General features: G+C 35.5%; 1 protein-coding gene across 5 annotated transcripts in view; it reads left to right on the top strand.

Annotated features, from left to right (window-relative positions):
* The window catches only part of CDK17 (cyclin dependent kinase 17), a 114,013-nt gene that overhangs the window by 60,939 nt on the left and 34,846 nt on the right, over window positions 1–18,228 (top strand). For all 5 annotated transcript variants that reach the window (XR_003609627.2, XM_028105429.2, XM_028105428.2 and 2 more), the window contains exons 2-3: window positions 9,508–9,654; window positions 16,109–16,273. Coding sequence is in view for 4 of the 5 variants with exons in the window: in XM_028105429.2 (XP_027961230.1) it covers window positions 9,537–9,654; window positions 16,109–16,273 (283 nt within the window). In the remaining variant the exon portion in view is untranslated. The remainder of the gene's footprint in view (window positions 1–9,507; window positions 9,655–16,108; window positions 16,274–18,228) is intronic.

Here is an 18,228-nt window from a genome sequence, read left to right as displayed (position 1 = left end):
ATGAACTTTTACTAATGTTCTTTATTTCTTCTTGTAACATTGGGTTACTCTCTAGTGTCCTTTCATTTCAGGCTGAAGCTCTTCCTTTAGCATTTCTTGTATGGCAGGTCTACTAATGAATCTCCTCAGCTTTTGTTTATCTTGAAATGTCTTAATTTCTCCTTCATTCTTGAAGGATAGTGTTGCCAGATAAGATTTTTGTTTCTTTCTAGACTTTAAACACATCATTCCCAGTGTTGCCTGATCTTTATGGTTTCTGATGAGGCATCAGCTGTTATTATATTGAGGGTCTCTTATATGTATGAAGTTACTTTTTCCGTGCTGCTTTCAAGATTCTTTATATTTGGGTTTTTACACTTTGAATATAAAATATCTTGACATGGATCTCTTTGAGTTTATCCTTCTTGGAGTTTTGTTGAGATTTTTTGGATGTGTGTATTCATGTTTTTCATCAGATTTTGGAAGTTTTCAGCTACTGTTTCATTAATTACCATTATTTTTGCTCCTTTTTATTTCTTTGATTCCTGTGATGCCTGTGTAGGTAAAAAGGTCCCTCAGACTCTGTTTTTCTTCATTCTTTTTCTTTCTGTTCCTCAGACTGGATAATTTTGACTTTCTTATGTTAAAGTTCACTGATCCTTTTCTTCTGCCTATTTAAATCTACTGAACCCTGCTAGTGAATTTTTCATTTCAGTTATTATACCTTTTAGTTCTGGAATTTCTATTTCGTTCTTTTCTTTCTTTCTTTTTTTTTTTAAGATTTTATTTATTTGACACAGAGCGTGAGCCAGTGCACAAGCAAGGGGAGCTAGCAGCAGGCAGAGGGAGAGGGAGAAGTAGGCTTTCAGGGAGCCTGATGATGGGCTTGATCCCAGAATCCTGGGATCATGACCTGAGCTGAAGGCAGATGTTTGGTTCTTTTTATACTTTCTGTCTCCTTATTGATATTCTCATTTTTCCCATACATTGTTTTCCTTATTTTATTTATTTAATTTATTTATTTGTCATTGGGTTTCCTTTAGCCCTTTGAGCATATTTAGGACACTTGATTTAATATCTTTGGCTACTAATTCCAAATTCTGGACTTCTTCAGGAATGGTTTCTGTTAAATGCTTTTTTTCTTGTGAATGGGCCATGTTTTTTTGTTTGTGTGCTTTGTAATTTTTTGTTGAAACCCGGACATTGCATTATAATGTAGTAACTCCGGAAGCTAGATTCTCTGACTCACAGGTGTTTATTGTTGAGGCTGCTGCCATCTGTTTGTGACTTTCCCAAACTATTTTTGCAAATATGTATTCTTGGTTGTGTGTGGTCACTGAAGTTTCTTTTCCATTATCTTTGCAGTTCGCTAGTGACCTGATGAAGATTTTCTTTAATATCTGGCTCAAACGACAAAAAAAAAAAAAAAAAAAAAAATGTTGCTGTCTCTTTAATCTTCCAGTAGTTGTTGTGGGAAGCCCTTGCAGCCTGAAAGGGCCTTAAGGAAGGCAAGTTTGTCTGCCTTGTGTGAATCTCTGATCTGCCAGACTGATCAAATGTGCAACCTCCAATTTTTTGATATCAAGGTTCCCCTGGCACCAACCAGCTGCTCCAGGAATGCAGGACAGGGCTGAGGAATGGGCAGTGTTAACTGGTTTGCGCATGTGGTTCTAGCAGCCTCGCCCTTTTAGCAAACACTCATGGTTGTTGTGTGTCCCGTCAGGTTCCAGAGTTCTGAAATAGTTGATTCTGGTTGTTTTTTCCAGTTTACTGGTTGTTTTGGGTGGGGGGACCAACCCCAATAGCTTCCTACTACATTTTTTCATCTCAAGTGTTACAGTAGTCTTATATTGGCTTTCTAATGTAATGTTTATGAATAGAGGAAAATCCTTGATAGGTTTCTTTTTTCTGGTTTGTGTGTTTGACTATTTATACTATAAAAGGAAAAGAAAAGGATTACCTTCAGATTTTAACACATAAAGGATTAAGATATTTAAGTGTTTTGGGGAAAAATTCCTATAAGCATGAGTGAACTTTTATTTCAGTGCTCTGTCAGTGTTTTGTATAGTAACTTTGTGTTTTGTGTAAATAAGAAATTTATGTGTCTAGTGAAAAAACTTAATTTTTAAATGTTAGTTATTCCTCATTAAGTGGTTAGCTTACATATCCTAGAAAGCATTAGATGTTCATTACGATTTAATTATTGAAGGAAAAATAATAGAAAATTTGCTTACAAGCCACTTAATGAGTTTACCTTATTTGCAATAGGTTTAATTTAAAAGCCATAGTCACTACAGAAAATGTTATAAAGAAATAAATGAAACTGTCTTTATTGTGAAGTCATGTTACTCTACTTGATATATTAGAACTTGGATTTTAATCCAAGCTTTAAATGCTCGAATTGTTCTATCTGTAAATTTTGCTTCCTTACCTTTAGGTATTTTAAAAACACTCTTCAGCTTTTTCCTCAACTTTTTGTGCAGTTTTAACAAATTGTTTTGAGAATATCTCAAAGACATAAGCAGATAATTGCCACTCTAATAAATCCTTTAATATTAGAGAAGTTTGAATTATAAGATAAATTTACATCTAAAGAATTTCTTACCACATATGCCAAAAGAGCCACAATATGACACCATTTTTGCAGGTAAATACACTAGAGGATCTAGTTTGGGAATGTTTACAACTTTATAGCTGTGTTGTCTTAAAAAAAAAAAAGGTGTATGTTTCCCATTCTTAGGACAAAACTGAGTTGGCTTTCCAGAATGGTTTTCTGTATTCTGTAAGTAAACAGAATGGTTACATTTCCACTAAACAAACAAACAAACAAAAAAATTAAAAAAAAAAATTTCTTAATTTAACAGCCGACAGTCCCAGATCCATTTTAGCCCCAGGTGATAAAGTAAGGTTTAAGCACTTGTAGTTGGAAACTGATGTTAAACTTTTTCAGCTCATATGTATATATGTAGTGTTACATGCTGTCATTCTGAGTAACATTTATTGCCCTTTTACCTTTTTAATTTTTTTTAAAAGATTTTATTTATTTGACAGAGAAAGAGCATGAGAGTGAGCACACAAGCAAGGGGGAGCAGCAGAGGGAGAGAGAGAAGCAGGCTTTCTGCTGAGCAGGGAGCCTGATGTGGGGCTCTATCCCAGGACCCTGGGATTCCTGGGATCATGACCTGAGCTGAAGGCAGACGCTTAACAGACGATTAACGGACTGAGTAACCCAGGCGCCCCTACCTTTTTAATTTGATCTAGCTATGACAGAAAGCTTGAGATATATTTGAAAGCTACAAAACCATAAACATTTTGCATTGTATACACACATACATATGTATGTACATATTTGAATGGAGATATATATGTGTGTATATATATGGAATATATATGTGTACATGTATATACGTGATAAGTACAGTGAGTAAAAAAAAAACTAAGAATAAAGGAATAGAGAGGGTCAGAGTCAGGAAAAAGCTCTCTGGAGATTAACATGCTGAAATTTGAGCATTTATAATAGTTTACTATGTAGTTAAGTCTTTAAAATATCAAAACAATTGTGGAGTTTTTGTTTAGGTTTTTTTTTTAAATTACAGTACATTTACTTTTAATGTGAAAATAGCTTTTTCAATGTCATGAATTAAATATTAAACTAAAAATTTAGGCATTTACCGTAAATCACATTGTTTATACTATCATTTTCAGAAATATTAAGGTAGATTAAGATCCTAACAACCCCAAATGAAAGTTTTTACTAAACTAGGTAAAATATTTTAGACAAACTCTTGAGGGTTTTGATTTCAGGAAATCAGTAATTTAGCACTGCTTTATTACATTACAGTAGAGACTAATCAACCTTAAAGATAATGTAAATAATTTTTACTTCTTAAAAGGTGTTTTTATTATAGCATTTTATGTGTTTTTGTCCTCACCTAATGAGGGAAAATGTTGACATGTGTAATTCTACTTAAAGGTAATGAGAAATGTCAAGGGGTCTATTTAATTTGGGAGTATTATTTCTTTAATACTGATCTAGACTGTGACAATGAAATTCTTTAACTTCTGTGTTTACTGATCATTTTGACTTAATAAAAAGGTTACAGTTATACATGGCAGATAAATCATTTGAAGATGTGGTTTTTGAAAATTTTGTAGTAAAGATTTAGCTTTATAAATGAAGTGTTTTTTTTTTTTTCTCTTGCTAATATGAGCTGGAAATGAATGGTTTTCTTATTGCTGATAGAATATAAAATACCTAAAGTTATTTTATAGACCAGAATGATCTTGATAGAAAATATTCTGTTATAAAAAACATATAATATCTCTTAATATATTGTTCAAATGCATTTTACGAAGAAAAGATTAAAAGTTATGTGATTCCTTTTTTAAATTGTACCCACTTAAAACTACCAAGATCTGTTAGGTGCTCTATACCAGCATTGTCCAGTAGAAATATGTGGCCCCCATACTTAATTTAAAAATGTTTTTTAAAAAGTAGAGTTAGTTTTAGTAATACATTTTACATAACCAAATATGTTTGGAATTTTTTTTATGTTATCCATATAACAGTTAATGAGTGATTTTTATATTCTTTTAAAATACTGAGTATTGGGCGCCTGGGTGGCTCAGTTGGTTAAGCGACTGCCTTCGGCTCAGGTCGTGATCCTGGAGTCCTGGGATCGAGTTCTGCATCGGGCTCCCTGCTCAGCAGGGAGTCTGCTTCTCCCTCTGACCCTCTTCCCTCTCATGCTCTTTATCTCTCATTCTCTCTCTCTCTCGAATAAATAAATAAAATCTTTAAAAAAATAAAAAAATACTGAGTATTTTTTAAATTTTTATTTTATTTTTTTAAGATTTTATTTATTTGTCAACGAGGGAGAGAGAGAGAGGACAGGCAGGGGGAGCAGTGGGCAGAGGAGAAGCAGGCTCCCCACTGATGCAGGGAGCCCGATGCAGGACTCGATCTCAGGATCCTGAGAGCATGACCTGAGCTGAAGGCAGATGCTTAAATGACTGAACCACCCAGGCGCCCCTGAGTATTTTTTTTTAAATACCAAGTTTTTAAAATACAGTTTGTATTTTACATTTACAGTATAAGGTAGTTTGAACTGACCACTTCTCAAGTGGTCAGAATGGGGTGTACTGTGTGAATTAATTCTGTAATAACATTCTGTTGTAGTTTGTTGTTCAGTCCTTATGTGTCATCTGAAACAAGAGGCAGCAAACTTTTAAACATGATGTGCAAAATTCAAAAGTGATGTCTATACAGTTCAGTAGACATTGGTGATCATGCCACTATGTTTGAGAATATTGGAGTTGAAAACTTGGTAGTTGTGAGCTACCAGCTCTTTAAGAGTTTCTGTTTGGGCATACAGATTTCTTGAAGACCATCCTTAGGCTTGGTGATTTGCTAGAAGGACACACAAATCAGAGAAAAGCAGAGAAAAAACTCATGATTATGATTTATTACAGTGAAAAGAAACAGAATAAAATCAGCAAAGGGAAAAGTGTGTGTAGGATGGAGTCCAAGAGAAACCAGGTACAAGTTTTTAGTTACCCTCTCCTAGTGGAGTTATATGGACAGTGCTTCCTTTTTCCAGCTACCTTGTATGACAACATGTGCAAAGTGTTGTCAACCAGGGAAGCTTACCTGAGTCTTGGTGTTCAGGGTTTTCACTGGGGATCAGTTACATAGGCACGGAAGTACCCATATAACTATCTTAGCTACTCTGTCTCCACCAGCTTTCCTTATGCTTCCTCTCCTCCAAGGTCCATCTGATAGTATGGCTCAAACCGTAGGCATAGAAAAACAGACATTTACTGTATGGCCCAAGATCTTAGGCAAACAAAGAGACTTACCAGGCAGGATATTCCAGGGGCTCAAAGTTACTTCTCAGGAGTCTATCACAGTTAAGTCTTTTCTTTGGAATGTGCAGACTTTGAGCTCCCTCCCCCCCAACCCTGCACCAGCCTTGTAGAGTTACCCCTTTATTGCGCAGGGTGATTTGGATCCTTACATAGGAGAGTGTGTCTCTAGTATAAATTCTTACAGTGACAGAAGGTAGATGAGATTGGCCATAGCTCAATTTACATTAAATATCTAATATGTTTTAAACAAAGGGCATGGATTACTAACAAGGGGCATGGATTACTAACAAGGTAGAACTATATAAGGGCTGACCAAGAAGTAAAGAATCTAGCATGTAGGACAGCCCTACAGTAACAGGTTTCTTAGTTGGAATCAACTCTTACATTTTACTACTGCCTCCCATAAATTCACCTTGCTTGGTGAAATACATATATTATCTATTTTATTTATTTGTATTAAAAATTTAATTGGAATATAGTTGATACACAATGTTAGATTAGTTTCATATATATAACATAGTGATTCAACATCTCTCTATGATATGTTATGCTCACCACAAGTGTAGCTACCATCTGTCACCATACAACCTTATTCCATGACTGGAAACCTGTATCTTCTACTTTCCTTCACCCATTTTGCAGCCCCCCCATTCCCTCTGGTAACCATCCATTTGTTCTCTGTATTTGTAGTTCTGATTCTGCTTTTTGTTTTTTTATTCAGTTGTTTTTTAGATTCAACATATGAGTGAAGTTAAACAGTATTTGTCTTTTTCTTACTTAATTCACTTAGCATAATATCCTCTAAGTCTATCCATTGTTGTTGCAAATGGAAAGATTACATCCTTTTTTATGGCTATGTAATATTCCATACCACATCCTCTTTTTTTTTTTTTTTAAGATTTTATTTATTTGACAGAGAGAGACACAGTGAGAGAGGGAACACAAGCAGGGGGAGTGGGAGAGGGAGAAGCAGGCTTCCCATGGAGCAGGGAGCCCGATGTGGGGCTCGATCCCAGGACCCCGAGATCATGAGCTGAAGGCAGATGCTTAACGACTGAGCCACCCAGGTGCCCCCATACCACATCCTCTTTATTCATTCATCTATTGATGGACACTTAGGCTGTTTTCAAATCTTGGCTATTGCAAGAAATACACTATACACTAAAAAGAATAAAATACCTAGGGTTAAACTTAACCAAGGAAATGAAAAACCTGTACTCAGAAAACTATAAAACATTGATGAAAGACATTGAAGACAACACAAACAAAGGGAAAGATAATCCATACTCATTGATTAGAAGAATTACTATTGTCAAAATGTCCATACTACCCAGAGTAGTCTGCAGATTCAGTGCAATCCCTATCCAAATACCAACACCATCTTTTTAATAGAACTAGAACAAATAATTCTAAAATTTGTATGGAACCACAAAAGACCCTGAATAGTGAAAACTGTCTTGAGAAAGAAGGACAAAGCTGGTGGAGGTATCACAATTCTAGATTTAAAGATCTACTAGAGGGGGCGCCTGGGTGGCTCAGTCATTAGGTGTCTGCCTTTGGCTCAGGTCATGATCCCAGGGTCCTGGGATCGACCCATACATAAGGGTCTCTGCTAGCCGGGAAGCCTGCTTCTCCCTCTCCCACTCCCCCTGCTTGTGTTCCCTCTCTCGCTGTCTCTCTCTCTGTCAAATAAATAAATAAAATCTTTAAAAAAAAACTGTAATAATCAAACAGTATGGTGCTGTCACAAATATATTATCGCTTTTAATCCACACCTAAATCTCCATTTTTGCCTATGATAGAGCAACTTGTATTATACTAAATATCCTGCAGAGAACTATTTGACATGTAGGGGGAGAAATGAGTTTGAAGGCATCGTAGTGCTTTGAAGTTAGTCACACCTTAAGGAGTCAAGATTCAGGAGAGAAGGGAGAGATATATTCTGTGCTGGTGTTCCTCTTGAGGCGTTTTCTAGCTCAAGTTATTTTGGATAAGACGATAAAAGCTGAGCATTATAGAAGAGATGAGCAAAAAGCAACTGAGGAAGTTGAGTGGAGCTTTCAGTAGTTTTTTTGTTGTTTCTAGCCCTGCGTTTGTGGCTGGAATCCTTTGAAGGGGGGCACACCATAGGAATGGGAACAGATCAGAGATAGGCCAGTTTTAATGGTGTTAATGGTGTTTGAAACCCAGTCTCATGCCAGCTCAGTCCTTGATTGGATTGCGGTGATCTGCTCCTACTCTGACTGCTTGCTAGGAAAAAATTAAATCATCTCTGGAAGAAGGTAACATAATCTAGAGCCTCTACACTTTTTCATACATATTTTTATACAGTCATTACATACAATGTGTAACATTCAATTAAAAATTACTAGGCGTACATGGGACCAACAGAGTTAAATCAACAATAGAAATAGGTTATGCAGACTCCGGATTACAGACAAGAGCTTTAGAGTACTATAACTAATCTATTCACGAAAATAGAATGAGAAAATAAGCAAAATACTTAGAGATTCAAAGTAGTCACCCAGAGCTGGATGGTAAAACATGTATTTTAGCATAGGGGAGTTACAAGGCTCTTACTTTTAGTTGGGCTAATGGTTATAATATGTTTGTAATCTGGTAAAGTTGCTCATCCCAACTAAGAACTACTAAATTAGAAAAGAAGTTGCAAGTAAATTATTGAGGTATTTGTTTTGGCGGCAAATACCTTGTTTGATTTTGAGACTCTACTATGAATCATACCATTGCTGTATGTACCACTAAGAAAAAGAGGCTGTCAATTATATTTTGACATCCCATTAATTATAAACTACATTCTAATTTCAGAGAGGTTAAAATGTGGGGGGAAAGGTGATCCTAGTTTTAAATCTCCGTTCTATCATTTATTGTTCATTTGACTTCGGTCAGGGAACTTCTTTGAAGCTGTTAGTTTATTTGTCAAAATTGGGTAGTATAGCTGCTTTAGATAGTCTAGTCTTTAGAGTTAAAAAGACTAAATGAATTAAGCGATATGAAAGTTTGTAGTACTGGGTATGCATTTAATACTATGAATTTGGCTTTCATTTCTTCCTTCTAAAACTTGGTATTGTTAAGATAACAGGAAGAGGTTCCTAACAGCTAACCAGGGGAAAAAAAAACAAAACAAAAATGCAATGTATTGGTTAAATAAGAACTTAAAACATTCCTGTTGGAGCTATTTAATAAAGTGTCAAACATCATTCTTTATTCTCTCTCCAGCCCCCTTCACTTCTCCTGTACCCCCATTTATATATAAAGATATCACTGACAGCTTCCAATGTGATGATTGATATTTATAATGATGTGACCTATGCATCAAAATCGTGTTGATATTTTTACTATATTGGTTTTTAAAAAGCAAATTTTAGGAAAATTTCTAATCAAAATTCAGCTGTGATGCTGAAACCTCCATTTTTATTTAGTTTTGTAGAATCCCTGCTCTACTGATGATACTGCATAAATACAGCATTAATCAAAGTGACTGAATCTTGAAGGGGTTGGATTTTGTGATGCTGGTTGCCATGAGAATTCCTGTTTATATTCCTATTTTGAAGGTTCCCAGTAAACTCAGAATGACATTTTTCTTGAGCATTAAAATATTTAGAGCTTTAATTTTGTGTTCATTCTGTTCTGTTCTTTTAGGATTTTTCAAGTCACATTCAGTTGATAGGATGAAAAAATTTAAGAGAAGGCTATCCCTCACTCTTCGGGGAAGCCAAACTATTGATGAATCATTGTCTGAATTGGCGGAACAAATGACTATTGAAGAAAATAGCAGCAAGGATAATGGTAAGTATTTGGAGCTGGGGAGGGGAGGAGGGAAGGAGAGATGCTTCCGCCTTTTAATTACTTTATAAATTGAATGTGAATTTACTTTTTTGGTAAGTTCCTAATAGCTTCCTTTTGTTTATTTCTTTGTCTTATTCTCTGGTTCTTAGGAAACAGAAGACTATGTGACTTTTGCTTACTTAATTATTAGAATGTTTCACTCTTATTCCAGGAGTGTTACTGTACCCGGTCTCTAACCCTTACAGATTCTCCTATCCCGTTTATCTTTCTATTTTTTATTGTCTCTTAAATAAGAATACCTTATATAATATCCTAGTTGTTAAATAACTGTTTTTGAGTTAACCTAAGTTAATACAGCTTAAAAGTGTGGTAAGTTTGTGAAATTCTTTTTTGAGGCTTCATCATAGTTTTATAACATTATATATGCATATGGACTATAGATGAGAAGGTTCATGATGTGAGTGAATCTTACTCTTTCCTTATTTTATATTTACTGCAGAGTCTATCCATAATATTGAGAGCACTTAAGTAGGTAGGCATACAGCATTTCACGTTTGATAGTTCTTTACACAGAGGTTGATATAAAATGAAGAGAACTTGTTTAATTGAGTGGATTAAAATGTAAAATCCTGATGAAATTTATAGAACAAGGCTACATATTCAAAACTGAAGTAACCCTAGGGATGTCATAATAATAACCAGGAAGGAGTTATAGGAATGACTGCTAGTATGTCATGAAGTACACATTGTCTGGGAAGCCTTTCTTTCCTGTACCTGAAATTCTTCTGTTAGAAATTTGTGGCAGTGGGTTCAAACATGAATACCCCTACCCACTTCTGTTGAATGCATATGTCTTTGTTGTGAGAGAGGGAAAGGTATAATATAAAGGGCTCTGAACTTTAAGTTAAAAGTCATGGATTAGAATTTGGGATACTCTAACACACTTATACCGTTATTAATTAGTTATATGACTTTAATTTATCTTACTCAAGCTTCAGTTTATCTCTTTTCTCAGAAGGATCATCATTTACTCAAGTTTATCTGGCTAGTTGTAGTAGGGGAGAGGAGACATAGATGAGTAGAAAATTTAAAAAATAATAATTTGGATATAACTTATGTCGGAGGGGGACACATTTTGCATTTGGGTCAAAACTCAAAGACAGTTCTAGGTCTTACTTTTTTTCTTTGTGCCAGGAGCAAAATCCTTAATTCTCTCTCAAATCCCCTTTGAATTCTTGGTATTTTAATTAAGCCTTGTGTTTTGTTTTGTTTCTTTTAGAGAGGGCGGGGGGAGGGGCATAAGGAGAGGGAGAGAGAATCCCTAGCAGGCTCCGCGCCCAGTGTGGAGCCCAATGTGGGGCTCAATCTCAGTATCCTGAGATTATGACCTGAGCTGAAATCAAGAGTTGGATGCCTCACCCGATTGAGCCAGCCAGGCACCCCAATAAATGTCTTAATAGTATTTTAAACATATCACAGAAAGTTATTTCAGGATCTTGTCTAAGTAGCTAACCTTACTCTAAAGAGAAGATATATTAAAATTACTGAATTTGATGAGGGGAATAGGTGGCAATTTAAATATGAGGGAGAAAATAGATCACAGTTACACTAAAAAAAAAAAGCAAAAATGAGTTTTATTTTATATATATTATTTGGACCTTTCAACTGCAGCTACAACAAAAATTACTTTTTTTGACAACTGAAATTCTTCAACTAAGAAAACTGCATCTTTATGTTATTATGTAAACTTAACAGAATGCCACTTCTCATGATTATTTAGAATCTGAAGAAACCTTAAAAGGCAAAGATTGAAATGATGTAGTTTTCCAGCTATTCCAGTTTCTTTTCTTTACTACTCAGTCTGTGCACTGGGTCAGTTTATTATGTTGTTTAGAGTCAGCAAGCCTAGTTGATGGATATTGTGAAACGTTGTCATACTCCCAGGTTTTTTCCTTTCTTCTGACGATCTGTTACATGATAGCAGTGACAGTTTTTTTACAGTAGTGGATGACATATAGGAGGTTGTAAGTAGTGCTAACTCCTACAAATAGCAAAGGTCCATGAGAGGATGAGGTTGAAAGCACAGACTATGGATGTATGTAGGGTATGATTAGGATCAGATATTAATAGTGTTTATAAGAGTGGGATTAGGAGTAGGGAATGACAAAGAGTCCAGGGTGGGCTAAGAAATCGCATGTTCCTGGGGCGCCTGGGTGGCTCTGTCGCTAAGTGTCTACCTTCGGCTCAGGTCATGATCCCAGGGTCCTGGGATCAAGCCCTGCATCGGGTTCCCTGTTCAGCGGGGAGCCTGCTTCTCCCTCTCCCACTCCCCCTGCTTGTGTTCCCACTCTCGCTGTCTCTCTCTCTGTCAAATAAATAAATAAAATTTTTAAAAAAAAAATTGCATGTTTCTAATCAGAATAGTTCACATAATCAGAAGACCCAAATGAATAAGATGCATAAAATCATAGTGATTGCCATGTTATGATGTTAAAAATCATGGGGAAGTCTTACTTGAACTAACTACTTTATAGAATAAGAAAGATCTGTTTTTCATATAGATTTCCATTACTTTAAAAAATATTGTGGTAAATTATACATAATGTAGAATTTACTATTTTAACCATTTTGAAATTTCTGGTTTTAGTGGCATGAAGTACATTCACATTGTTGTGCAACCATCACATCACCACCATCTATCCCCAGAACTTTTTCATCATTCCAAATTGAAACTCTATACCCATTAAGTAGTAGCTCTCTGTTCTCCCCTTCCCTCAGTCCCTGGTAACAACTGTTCTACTTTCCGTCTCCATGAATTTTCAAGGTACCTCATATAAGTGGAATCCTACAATATTTGTCCTTTTGTATCTGACTTCTTTCATTTAGCATGATGTCTTTAAAGTTTCCATTTTTTAAAATGCAGCATGTTATCTTCTTGACTTGCCCAGTCAATTGCTATCATACTCTTCAAATGTTGGGATATTTTACGATTCATGAGCCCCGTTCTCTTTTCTGTACACTCTCCATGGGCTGACGTTATCCAATCCTATGATTTCAGCTACTGTGTATATGCTGACTGCTTCTAAATCTGTATTTCTAGTCAGGGTTTTTGTCTGGATCTCTAGATTCACATCCAAATATTAGTTGGCTTCTCCACATAGATGTTTAATAAGAGTCAAATTTAATATTACCAAACCAGAATTCTTGATTTCCTTCCCCCCAAATCTGATTCTTTTCCAACTTTCCTCATTTAACCTGAATCACTTAAAAATAAAAACCCAGGAGTTATCCTTGATTTTTCTTTCTCCTTCACTGTTCTGTTTCCCCTTCTCCCCTCTTCTGCCATTCTAGTTTCCTGTGTATTTACAATGTAAATAATTTTTAAAAACTCACTTTAATGATAGTAATTTATATGCTTGATAACATGTTTCCAGCTATTGTCCTTTTATGTATTATTTATTTTTAACAGAGGCTCTGCTGTAGCTTTAAAATTTTTCTTTAGATAGATGTTTTTAATATAGGTCCTCACTAAAAGCTGGATGGGGGAGAGTATATATGAAAGTAATTTTGCAGCCATGTCTGCTAACCGTTTGGTTCTGTCTTTATAATATATCCTAAATTTGCCTACTTCTCTCCATTCTAGTCCAGGCCACCACCATTTGTTGTTTAGGTTACTATAATAGTCTCTTCCTTCTGTTTCCCCTCTTGTTGATTCCCTCTCATCTGTTCTCCAGCAGTACCAAGAGTGATGTTTAAAATTTTTAATTAAAAAATTTTTTTTTATTTTTAAAGAATTTATTTGAGAGAGAAAGAATGAGAGAGAGAGAAGGAGGGGGAGCATGAGAGTGGGGGAGGGTCAGAGGGAGAAGCAGACTCCCTGCTGAGCAGGGAGCCTGATGCAGGACTCAATCCTGCGACTCTCCAGGATCATGACCTGAGCTGAAGGCAGTCGCTTAACCAACTGAGCTACCCAGGTGCCCCCAAATTTTTAATTTTTAATAATTATTGATTCAAAGGAAGTTGCAAACATAGTACCGAGAAGTTCCTTGTGCCCTTTTCTTTGTTCCCTCCCTTGGCTACATCTTTCTTAACTATAAACCATTATCAAACCCAGGAAATTAACACTGGAATAAAGTGTGAGTATAGTTTTGTGTCATTTTATCACGTGTAGATTCGTATAACCACCACTGCAATCAGGATAAGGATGTATTCCATTACCAGAAAGAGATCCGTTTTATGCTACCTCTTTATAGTTATTCCACCTCTTATCTCCAACCATCCCTGACCCCTAGGAGTGATATTTTTAAAACATGAATGAGATCATATTACTACCTGTTTCAAAGCTACCATAACTGATTCCAATCTCAGAATAAAATTGGAACATTTATGGTTACATACAAACATGCTTATCTTTCTGTCCTCACTAAGTAACATATATATAGTACAGCACTTGCCCTCTTTGTGTTCCTCTAACACAGTGTTTTCAGAGTTTGACCCCTAGACCAGCAATATCAGCAGCACCTGAGAATTTGTTAGAGATGCAAATTTTTGGATTCCATGTCCGATCTGAGTCAGGAAGTCTGTGGGTAGGGCCCAGCAATCTTGTATTTTAACAAGTCTCTGAAGGTGATACTGAAACATGCTAAAGTTTTACCCCTGCCACATGTCAACTTTTGCAGTAGCTTTACCCTCTGGACTATCTTTTAACTCACCATCACCTATCTTCCCAAGATTGGCTCTTTATTGCATTTATATCTCTGTCAAAAATACTTCTACGGAGAGAACTTTACTCAGTATCCAGTGTAAAATAGCTACTCCTTTATTTTCCGTCATCTCTCTTCTGCATATTGCCTATCATTATCTGATGTTTTTGTTATTCATTAGTTTCTTATTTGTTTCCCCTCCATAAGATCTTATAATCTTAGAGAATAGTACCTTGCTTGTTTTGTTCACCTGTTGATGCCCAGGACCTGGAATAGTAGGCACACAATAAATAAATGGCCTCTGAATAATTGAATGTTTTTTATGATCTCCTTTTTTTCTCCTATATTCCTCAAGACTGTAAAGCTCTAATCCCTAGGATAACTTTACAGAGCAACTAAAACATGTTGTCTATAGGCAGAATAATTCTGTATTTTATTATGATTCTAGATAGGAAATAGTATAACCTAGAAAGAGAAAATTTTTTCTTATATGTTCTAACTTGTATCCTACACTGTTTGACTATTTAATTTTTGCACTTTTTCAGATACCTCTTCCCCATTCATTCTTAAATCATTGGTTATTTTAAGATCCCCCAAATCTTTGATCAGCCAGCTATTGCCAAGGAATGTATAAGCCATAGGAAGCTTTGGACAGATATTATCTATTACTAGTTAGGCACTTTTCCTTTTTCCAGTCTGGTGTTCTACCCAAATTAGATAACTTGGGCTCTCTCTGAGCCCCAAGGGCCCTTTGGCCCCATCCTCCTTTTCCCATCTTCTTTTATGTAGCCATTATTAGTAGAGGTGCAGGCCACGTGGTCTTCTTGTTCTTGGTGTCTGATAAACCTTAACAGGTAGGGGAAACCACATCAGTAGATATTCTTACTCCTGATTATCAGCTGCAAAAGAGCTGGCTCCATTTTAGAGGAGAAAAGGCATTCAGAGAAGCCCAATTCCTTTTAAAATTCTTTAGCTGCTACCAGTAAAACATAATTCTAATACAAAAGACTAATTACTTGTCATAGAAGACTTCATCGTGTCTTTAACCTATTTTAGAGCTCTTCTTAAGGAATCATGAAATTCCTCATGAGCATTACAAAACAGGATTTCTCCCATTTATAATTAAATAACTTAAGTATTCTGTATTTTTTAAATGTTTCTGCTTGTTTATAAGTCTGAGGTTTCTTTAAAAAAAAAACTCTTTATATTAAAAGTCCCAAATTTTGGGTAAGAAATTTCAGAACCTCTATATTGATATATGCTTAAGTACTTCTGTGTTTATCCATTAACTGACATACCTTTTGAATGTCTAGCAAATAGGGATATAAATTCCTTGAGGCCAGGACCATGTCTTTTATATTCTATAGCATGCCTAATTATAAGGCATATATGAGACAGTTAGTAAATGTAGGAGTAGTTTGGAAACAAACTTGGGATATATTAAAATAAGCAAATGGATAAAATCTATGGGCTAGGTTAGTAGTTTTGTGATTGCTAATCAATTTTGGTTATATAAGAAGTACTTACTTAAGTGATTAGACCAATTTCAAATATTAAAGTATTTTCTGTAAGTATTTTTTCATGGAAATTATTTTAATTCTGGTTCTTTGTATAGATAGCCAAAGAATTCTTAAATGTTACTGATCTTATAAACCTTTTGTTTTGTTTTCTGTTTTGCTTTCTCAATCCTTTTCATGTGATCCTGGATCTTGGGCTGTTAATGGAATGATTTTGGATACTGTGAACCACAGAGCCTATTGTGAAGAATGGCAGGCCTCCAACCTCTCACAGTATGCATTCCTTCCTCCATCAGTACACAGGGTCCTTCAAGAAGCCCCCATTGCGGAGACCACATAGCGTTATTGGAGGAAGCCTTGGATCCTTCATGGCAATGCCCAGAAATGGAAGCAGATTAGGTAATTTAACAGTCCTTTTTTTTTTTTTTTAAACTTTCTGACTGTAAGTCATACATGTAGTAGCTATTGTTATAGTGGTATGGAAGTCAGCCAGCCTTTATTATCTGATTTTTTTTATAAAATAAAAATCAAATTGAAAATAACAGAGATAGCAGAAAGATGGAAGGCTCTAGAGAGGTACTAGTGTTGACAATACAGAGGAGTAACATTTGAAAACCTGTCCACCAGGAAGAAAACAAAACCCCTAGGAGATGGATGCAAGATTTCAAGATGAATGGCATTTCAAGATGGTGCTTAATTTAGGGTCATACCCTGGTAACTGCGGATTATCACCATACGATAGTCCAGTGCAATGATTCATATACATGATTGTCACCTGAGTTGCTATTCTTACATCACTATGTCATTCTAAATATTTAGGAAAAATATATGCCTGCCAGTTTCTGTTTATTTCTCTGGTCTTTTTTTCCTCTGGCCTTTTTTGATAGCATCTTACTATCATGTTTTGATTTTTAAGATCATTTTAAGCATAAATGATCTTATAGTCTCATGACATATTTACTGAAGTTTCTGAGGGTTTTATTTTACTCCTTGCTTAATCTGCTTCCTTGGCAGGTTATTTCCTCATGTGTTTTGTTAATTTGGGGAGTGTGAGCTTATCTATAGTGGGGTTTTACCTATGGGGAAATGTATGTAGCCTTTATCCCTATAGGTGTAAACCTACAGAATGGTGTGCTATAGTTGTCTCACACTGGTTCATGAGAGATGATTGTTAAATTTTCAGGAGTTTTCCAAGCTGGTTGTTAAATATAGCCATTATTAAAGTTTAAGTGTTAAAAACCTATAATTAAGTAAGCCAATTACAAAAGTAACGAATCCTCAAAAGTCATTATTTTCAAATTATTTTACTACACTTTACTATTACCTCTGCTTTGGGGGTTATTTCTGTTGTATCTGTATAGTCAAAATTTTATGTAATAGTATGTACATTTCTTCCCAACTACATGCTTAGTGATGGTCATGTTGTAGCTTGAACTTGGCCATGGAGGGAGTATTCACCTCAGAGAAACTGGAAAAGACTTCAGATCAGGACTTGATATATTGTTTTGTTGTCTAGACTGGGGATTGGCATACTTTCCTGCAAAGGTCCAGATTGTAAATTTTTCAGGTTTTGTGGGACACATATGATCTCTGTTGCATATTCTTCTTTTTAAAATAACTCTCTAAAGATGCAGAAAATATTTTTAGCTCAGGAACTTTACAAAAACAGGTCACATTTGCTGATCTTTGGTCTGAAGTTAAGAAAGTAATATTGAAAATGTTAGTAATGCAGATTAAAAGTGTGTTGTATCTGTAGCTTTTACAGTTGTGAGTGGCACAAAATTGAGCCATCTGAGAAGTAAATATTCTTCCAGTACTCAAAAACTATTACCTGATTCAGCAAAGAAGTTGCTCACACCAGTGACAAATGAGTGAAGTTTTGACATGGTCTTCATTGTTTCACTTTTGTGTTAATAATGGAAATGAAAATACGGATACTCATGTTGGAACTACACTTGTTCATTAATGACATGAACAATTTCTTGGTTGAGTCCGACGGTACTCAAGTATTTATTTATAGTCTGAGATTCATATGCTCCTTTGTAGTCCTTGTGCAGTAGAACAGATTTAAGTCTGCCCTTTATAGTACTTTAAGAGTCTTGTGCCTTTCTTTAGGAAACTCTCACTTGTACCTTGGACACCTGACGCTTCCTCTTTTGTCCTAGTGTGGCAGCTAAACCCAAGCATTTTCTTACCAAGATCAACAACCCCTCCCTGAGAGAGTAACGGAGTCAATTTATACATAACATCTTTTGGCTCTCAGTTCTCTTTGTCTTTGCTTCCTTGGTATCATGCACATATTCTTTCATACTCAGCTATGCATTTTAAAATATTATTACATCTTATTCAATATT

This window comes from Eumetopias jubatus, unplaced genomic scaffold, assembly GCF_037043125.1.
Source record: "Eumetopias jubatus isolate StellerSeaLion01/CBP00866 unplaced genomic scaffold, mEumJub1_p1.0 scaffold_8, whole genome shotgun sequence".
Lineage (NCBI taxonomy): Eukaryota > Metazoa > Chordata > Mammalia > Carnivora > Otariidae > Eumetopias > Eumetopias jubatus.
Note: the sequence above shows the minus strand (reverse complement) of the source record. Positions and strands in the feature narration are given on the sequence as shown.